The sequence below is a fragment of the Vigna unguiculata genome, chromosome 5 (assembly GCF_004118075.2).
Source record: "Vigna unguiculata cultivar IT97K-499-35 chromosome 5, ASM411807v1, whole genome shotgun sequence".
NCBI lineage: Eukaryota > Viridiplantae > Streptophyta > Magnoliopsida > Fabales > Fabaceae > Vigna > Vigna unguiculata.
This window is the reverse complement of record NC_040283.1, coordinates 31,693,454-31,701,742: the sequence shown is the minus strand read 5'-3', so window position 1 is coordinate 31,701,742 and position 8,289 is coordinate 31,693,454. Positions and strand designations below refer to the sequence as shown.

Sequence of the window (8,289 nt, the reverse complement as noted above, 5' to 3'; positions counted from 1 at the left end):
AACTAGTTCTATGCCCATCATGTGTCCAACCTCCGAGCACATCCCAGACCCTTAAAGGACTTAGTCCTTCAAGCCCAAACACCACACCACATGCATATACAACCTAACCTTAGTATAAACAGCCAAAACACAATCACAAGATCAGCTTAAAACAGCCACAACATCACGTTATCTCGCTTAGGCGAGATCCCCTCGCCTAAACCCTTAATCTGATCTCGCTTGAGCTACAAGCACACCAACACAGCACACATGACCAAGACATCTTGCTTAGGCGAGCCACTCTCGCCTAGGCGAGAGAGTTCATCGCCCAAACCCCAAAACCCCTCGCCTGGACGAGAAGTCACGCTCAACACGCGCACATTTCATCACGATCTCGCTTAGGCGAACCTCACTCGCCTGAGCGAGTGTATGAGTCGCTCAAAATCAATACTCATCGCCTGAGCGAGAACCTCGAGTGAGGTAAGAATGTGAGTCCCTGCATGTCTCGCCTAGGCGAGCTAGGCTCGCCTGAGCGAGACTTGCAGATTTTGGGACTGTTTTACGCACGCCAGTACTGCACCAAAAACCCATTACGCCCTCAACTCACACCAATTCAACTAGACAACTTTACAATTACAGAATAGCAAATTATACACGCAATAGAGACTTCCACTCCCAATTTTCATACCATAAGAATATGTACAATACAGAATAGCCATCATGAGCATCAATTCATAAGAAATTCTCAATAAAAAAGTACCCAATCACCCACCCCGAATTCATCCCATAAACAACTCGAAATCTATAGCATTAAACCATCAATCTCATATACAATGCGAATTCCATCACACAAAATCAACACACTCAACAAGTATAACCTAAAGAATACAATTTTTCGGGTTCAGCTCCTCTAACCTGAATTCTTGATTGAATTTGCGAAGAGACTAGGGATTCCTTGGTGCACCAAATTCTTTGCTTCCACCATTCTCTCTCACTCAGCCCTTGCACTCTCAATTTTGCCTATCACTCTTCCAATCTCTGCTCTCCTCTCACCCAAAACGAAAATAGTTGCAAAAAACCCCTTTCCACCTCAATTTTTGCCTTTTATATGTGTCTTATTATTGGGTTAAAGGGTGGAACGAATTTAGGCCTTTTGGGGTGATTAAGTCTCATTTAATTACCTTTATAAGATGATCTCCAGCCCCCTCCTTGGTTGCCCCTTCTAGGTTTACTGTTGCCCTCTCATATTCTCTCCAAAACTACAATAAAAAAATAAAATTCCAATTTCATTCCCAACCAAGTTTGAACCCATGACCATTTAGTCACCCCTCAAGTGTATAACCAATTCAACCAATTCATATTAGTGATACATTCTAATCATGATCAGATTACAATGCCAATTCCATACCCATACATATTATAAAAATCAATAATAAAACAATCAACACATAATTGTCATACATAGGACTCGAACCCAAGTCCTCTCACACAAATTAAGTACTCTCAACCACTTGAGCTAGTACTTTTCCACGTCACATAAACCAATAAATAATGCCATAAAGGCGCTTTCTACCCGCATTTATTAATTAATTAAATATTTAATTAATTAATTGTCATAGGTTTTATAGGAAGAGGTTGCGTGCCTTCGCAAAGACCGGGGGTGTGGGGTCAAGTAGGTCGAGCAATCCAGATTTAGGGGGTTCGAGAAAAGTAGGATCCAGATGAGGAAAGGGGTCGAGATTAAGTTGAGTGATCCCGAGGTAGGCGTGGTGGAGGTGGCTGATCATGGGTTGGTGATGAGAGCCTTGAACGAGTATTTGGCTCGGGGAGTTGTGCTGAGTAGGAGGGTGACGACTATGCTGCAGGAGGAGATGGGTGTCGGGGATAAGAAGAAACTGGCAAAGGAGATTATTGAAGAAGTTGAGGGAAAGTGATCAGCAATCTTGGGTTGAGGAGAAGAAGAAGCTGGAGGCAGAGGTGAAGAGATTGAAATTAAGATGAGATCATTGCTACAGAGGTGAAGAAAAAACTGAAAGCAAAGCAGGTGGAAATAGATGAGATCATTGCTACTAAGGAGTTGGCTGCAAAGGAGGCGGCCAGTGAGATATATGGATTGCAGTAGGCCGTGTATTCGGAACATGTGAACGGGTTTCAAAAGGCTTTGAGGCAGGTCGATTTTTTATATAAGGAGGTTTCTGTGTCGGACTGTTATTTTAACGTGAATCTAGATGTGTATGATAATCGCATGTTGGACGTGGCAAAAATTAGCCGCTTAAAGGCCGAGCAGGAGGTCATAATGGTGGGGAATGAGGGGGCAGTTTCTACTACTTCTCTAGGTAACGCAGACGAGGTGGTGCCGGAGGGGGAGGATGGTGAGGGGGATGTTGAGGATGTGGAGGAAATTTCTGAGGAAGTTAATGACGAGGTTTCTGATTAGTAGTTAGGTTGTTGGGGGCGAGGTCGCCGAAATTTTTTGTTATTTCTTGTTAGGTCGGGGTATGATATGTGGGGTTTCTGCTTTTATTGTTGGCAGATTGTAGTTACTTTTCTGTAAAGACGCTTTGGTTTTAATGAAAAGAAAAGTGTTTTGGTTTCTTTGGTTCGTTTGGTGCTTAGTTATTGTATCTTTTATTCGTTGTTTGTGCTCTTTGTTGCGTATATGCTTTGAAGGTTCGAGCGTTTATTGTCGGATGCCAACTTGTTTATTTTTACTTGTGTTTTTTCGTTGTTATACTTTGTAGGGTGGTTCCCCATGTTTCCGGTTGTTATTATGGTTGGCGATTCTTAGATCGAAACGAGAAATGATTAGTGGCCTTCGACCAGCGGCTCTTAGAGTAGAGGTTGGGAAGTGGTTAGTTGTGTTCGACCAACGGCTCTAAGATTAGAGGCTAGGAGATGTTGGTTAGACGACATCCGGTGGCTCTTAGATTAGAGGCCGAGAGCTTGTGCAATTCAAGGAATGGTTGTAATCGTCGAACTTTCATTACTGGTAGATGCCTCATTAAAATCTGCCTGGCCAAAACCCTCCTTAGGGAAAAATACCAAGTTATGAAGTACATCTTTGATTACAGTGACGAGATAATACATGACTTAACTAAAATAAAATTTTAAATGGGAGGCATTCCAAGTGTTGGGGATAGGGTCTCCCGATAGTCGCTCTAGTCGGTATGCGTCGTTGCCTACCTCTTGATGTTTCCGCGCTTTACTTGTCAGCCGCCAGACTAAATCTCCTTTGTGAAAGGACCGGGGGTCGAGTTTTGAGTTGTACTTTCTTGTTGCTCGAAGTTTGGTAGCCATGTCTTGGATGTGCGCTCGCTCTCTCCATTCTACGAGCAGGTCGAGGTGTGTGTTCATGCATGCTTCGTTGGGGATGGGTTCAAAGTGAGTTTGACGGATGGAAGTTTCCCCGATTTCGACAGGTATCATTACATCAGTGTCATAGACTAAGCTGTATGGAGTTTCCTTAGTAGAGGATTGGGGGTGCACCTGTATGCCCATAGTACTTCCGTGAGTTCTTTCGGCCATTTTCCTTTGGCAGTATCGAGCCTTCTCTTTAATTGGTTGAGGATGACCTTGTTCGCGGCTTCTGCTTGGCCATTAGTTTGCGGATGTTCAACCGAGCTCGTAATGTGCTGAATGTTGAGGTTTTGGTAGAACTCTGCGAGGCCCTTGTTAATGAATTGTCTCCCGTAGTCCGTGATTACAGTGTGGGGTATCCCGTACTGGCAAATGATGTTTTTCCAAGAGAATCGTTGGACTTATTTGGCCGTAATGTTTGCGAGCGGTTCAGCCTCAATCCACTTGGAGAGGTAATCTACCGCGACTAGGAGAAACTTAACTTGTCCTTTTCCGGGGGTGAATGGTCCTACTATATCCATTCCCCATTTGGAGAATGGCCAGGGTGACGTTATGTGATGGAGTGGTTCTCGGTGTAGGTGGGGGAAGGGTCCGTGTTGTTGGCAGGGTTGGCATTTCTTGACAAAATTGGTGCAATCTTGTTCCATTGTGGGCCAGAAGTATCCTACCCGGAGGATTCTTGCCGCCATTATTTTCGGGCCCGAGTGGTATCCACATGTGTCTTCATGTATCTCCTTCATGACGTAGGATGCTTTATCGTTCATGATGCCCCTGAGTAGGGGTTTGCTGAAGCCTCTTCTATAGAGTTTTCCAGCTATCAGCATGTATCTTGCCGCTTTCCTGGCCCATCATGTCTCTTGGTTGGCAGGTATCTTGCCTGTTTCGAGATATGTGATGAAGGGACTCATCCAGGACTCTTGAGTGGTGACCTCAAAGCATTCCGCGTGTGCTTGTATGGATGGGATAGTGAGTACTTGCTGTAGTAGGGACCTGTAGCGACCCTTCTTTTTCGTGCTTGCAAGTTTTGACAAGAGGTCGACTTTGACATTGTCGCTTTGAGGTACATGTTCGATCTTGAATTCTTCGAGTTTTTCTATCAAGTTCATTGCCAGGTGGTAGTATTGGGATAGGAGGTCATCTTTGACTTGGTATTCACCATTGAGGTGTCCGACGGTGAGTTTGGAATCAGCTTTACATAACAAGCGTTTGACTTCCATTTCAAGAGCTAGGTGCAGTCCTGCCACAATGGCTTCGTATTCTGCCTGGTTGTTTGAAGTTTTGAAAGTGAAGTAGAGGGATTGTTCAATGAGTATGCCTCTTGGGCCTTCGAGGACGATTCCGGCGCCGGCTCCTCTTGTGTTGGATGATTCGTCAACATGCATGATCCACCATTCATATGTGGGTTCTTGTGGTTGTAAATCATTTGTAAAGTCCACCAGGCATTGTGCCTTGATGGGGCCGTGAGGTTCGTATTTGATACTGAACTCGGATAGCTCAACGGACCAAGATGAAAGTCTTCCTGCTAAGTCTGGCATTTGGAGAATTTTTTGAATAGGGTAGTCCATCTTGACGATAATTGGGTGTGTTTGGAAGTATGGTCGGAGTCACCGTGCCGCTGTGATTAGTGCGAGTGTTATCTTTTCGACCATTTGGTACCTCGTCTCAGGATCTTGAAGTATGCGACTGGTGAAGTAGATGGGTTGTTGCGTGCCGTCAAATTCTTGCACGAGTTTAGGATGTATACTAACAAGGGGGAACCGAACTGTGGTTTGTTTAGGATTGGTGGTGTGGCTAGCAATAGTTTCAGTTGGTCAAAGTTTTCTTGGCATGTTGCGTTCCATTCGAACTTGGCGGACTTCTTGAGCAGCTTTATCATAGGCTTGGTTTTGTCCGCAAGCTTGGGGAGGAAACGTGTAATGGTTGTCAGTCGTCCAACAAGTCTTTGTACTTCTTTAACGTTGGTGGGGCTGCGCATGCTGATGATGGCCTGGCATCGGTTTGCTTTGATGCCGCGTCGGGTTAACATGAATCCTAGGAATTTACCTCTGTCAACTCCAAAGGTGCATTTTTCCGGATTGAGGCGCAAGTTGTACCTCCATATGGCGTTGAAAACTTCAGCGAGATCCAAGGCGTGCTGGGTGGGGTTGGGGGACTTAACCACTATGTCATCGACTTACACTTCGACGCTGTTACCGAGTAGGGGTTTGAAAATCCTGTCCATTAGCCTTTGGTAGGTAGCGCCCGCATTTTTGAGCCCGAAGGGCATGACCTTATAGTAGAGGCTTCCCTCCTTTGTAATGAGAGCGGTTTTGATCGCGTCATCTTCTGCCATCAGTATCTGGTTGTACCTAGAGTATGTGTCTAGGAAGCTGAGGGTGCCACTTCCGGCGGCTCCATCTACCAGGCGGTCTATGTTAGGTAATGGGTAAGCGTCTTTGGGGCATGCTTTGTTCAAGTCCGTGTAGTCGACGCACATACGCCATTTGTTGTTCTGTTTTTTAACAAGAACGACGTTCGCTAGCCAGGTAGTGTACCGCGCCTCTCCAACGAAGCCTACTTTCATTAACTTTTATGCCTCGCACTTAGCAGCCTGTCTTCGTTCTTCCCCCAGTTTCCTTTTCTTTTGGGAGATGGGTTTAGCTTCTTTGAACACGGAGAGCCTATGCGCGGCGATCCTAGGGTCGACACCGGGTAGGTTTGCGGCTGTCCAGGCGAAGAGATCCGCATTCTGTTTGAGGGTATTTTCTATCGCTTTCTCCCCCTCGCTCTCCATTGTGGTCCCTATTTGCAGGGAGTGGTCTAGTTGGTCTAATGGTAAAGGCTTGGTTTCTCCCACTGGTTCGATTCTTGCCTCATTATTGATTCGAGGGTCGAGATCTTCTTCTTGGACAACGATCGCAGCTTGTGTTTTTTCGACGTTATTGGTCGTGAGATGGGGGTATGGAAGCTTTAGGCTGGCTATATAGCATTCTGTGGCGCCTTCTGGTCACCGTGGACGGTTATGATATCTCTAGATGTTGAGGGGAACTTTAGGGCGAGGTGTGGCGTGGAAACTACGGCTCCCAGCGAGTTGAGAGAGGGGCGCCCTAACAACATATTGTATGAAGTATGGGCGTCTACTATGAGATATCAAATCGGGATCGTTCTGGTTTGTCTTCCTTCTCCGAAGGTAGTGTGAAGGTCCACATATCCTCAGGTCGGCACCCTTTCTCCAGAAAATACGTATATAGGTTCGTCATAAGGGGTTAGTTCTTCAGCAGGGATCTGCAGTTGCAGGAAAGTTTTCCAGTAAATGACATCTACTGAACTGCCTTGGTCGATCAACATTTTCTTTACCATGAAGTCTTCAAGTTCTACGGTTATGACCACGAGGTCGTCTTGGTTGGGGTCGACTCCTTGAAAGTCAGAGTCGATGAAGGTGATGGGTGGCATCCGTCTCCTCGGTGCCCTTGAGATAGCGTGGAGAGACTGGACTGCCCTTAGGTGCTTTTTTCTGGAGGAGCAGCATCCGCCTCCGGCAAACCCTCCTGATATGGTGTTTATCGTCCCTCTCAGGGGGGGTCTTTCTTCTGGGCGTCTTCCTCCTTATGATGGTTCCTCCCTTCTTCGCTCAGCGTTTGTGTTTCTTTTGGGTTCACGCCTGGGTTCCCTTGGTTCGCTCCATGGGTCATCCCTTCGCGAAATGTTTTTGTGCGGGTATTTCTCGTACTGGGGCCTGGGGTTCCCTTCGACCGTGTTCTTAACATAGTGTCGCAGGTGTCCGATGCGTACAAGCTCTTCTATCTTATCACGGAGGGTCTCGCACTCCTCTGTTGTGTGACCATTATTTCGATGGTAATGGTAGTATTTGTTGAGGTCGGCATTTGGTGGGTTCTAAAATCTCTTAGGTGGGGCAATAAGTTCTGCCTATAGCACTTCGTCAAGAATGCGGGATTTGGGAGCATTGAGGGGGTGTAGTTAGAGAATCTGGCTTGTTTCCTTTCTTTGGGGCGGACCGGCTCCCGTCCCACGAGTTCCCTGCCGGCCCTCTTGGCCTCTAGATGGGTTGGGGGCCCAGAACCTATCTTGGTAATGCCGCATCTCTTCGACTCTGATAAACATCGATGCTCTCTTTCGTAGTTCATGCATTCCCAGCGGCGAGCGCATGGCGAGCTCATCAGCAAATGGTCCTGGCCTTAGTGCCATTACCATATAATGCAGTATTAAGTTTGGGGTGAGATCCTTGATCTTCATGGCGATTACACCGAATTTGTCAATGAAAGTATGAAGGGACTCTCCTTCCTCCTGTCTTAGGTTCAAGAGCGACATGGATGTGAGATCGTGTCGGCGGCTGGTGTCGAACTGGGTGGTGAAAGAAGTGGTAAGTGTGTTGAAGGAATCTATAGTGTAGGGTTGTAGGCTCATGAACCATTCTAACGCCGATCCTCTGAGCGCAACAGAAAAGGATTTGCACAGGACGGCGTCGTCAGTCGAATAGAGGGCGACCTGGTTGGTATAGATTGATATGAACTCGTATGGGTCAGTAGTGCCATCGTAGGTGACGGTTGGAGCCTTCCACTTATGAGGGAGTGACGTTTCTACGATTTCGTCGACAAACAGGTGCCTACGGTTTCTTCGGGAAGCGAAAGGGCTGTAGTTGCCACCAGTAGTGTGGTCCGGGGGCTTGTATTCATTTTCTTCTTTAGTGGCGGGTGGGGGGTCTGCCCTAGAAGGGACGATCCCAGGTCCTCCCACCGCCTTGTCTGCTTCAATCTTCCTCTTGAGTCGTGAGTTCTCTTTTCTTAGGGCTTCCATTTCGTCTACATTCCTTTTTTTATATTCTGCGAACTCTTGTTGCATTCTAGCCTGAGCTTCCAGAATGCGAGATATGTCAGATGAGGGACCGGCGCCCGCCACTTCCATCATGGGGGGTCTAGTGGGTACTTCAGCTGGTCTACTTCTTGTGGACACCAT

At 46.7% G+C, this 8,289-nt stretch overlaps 1 protein-coding gene across 1 annotated transcript; it reads right to left on the bottom strand.

The window, feature by feature from the left end:
* Positions 1–7,293: 7,293 nt before the first annotated feature.
* Positions 7,294–8,289, bottom strand: LOC114184612. The gene has a single exon (XM_028071929.1). It carries the CDS (start codon positions 8,287–8,289, stop codon positions 7,294–7,296), a length of 996 nt encoding a protein of 331 aa, XP_027927730.1.

Excerpts from the sequence above, each read along its gene's own strand:
- LOC114184612 (XM_028071929.1), bottom strand. The coding sequence starts at position 8,289 with ATGGTGTCCACAAGAAGTAGACCAGCTGAAGTACCCACTAGACCCCCC.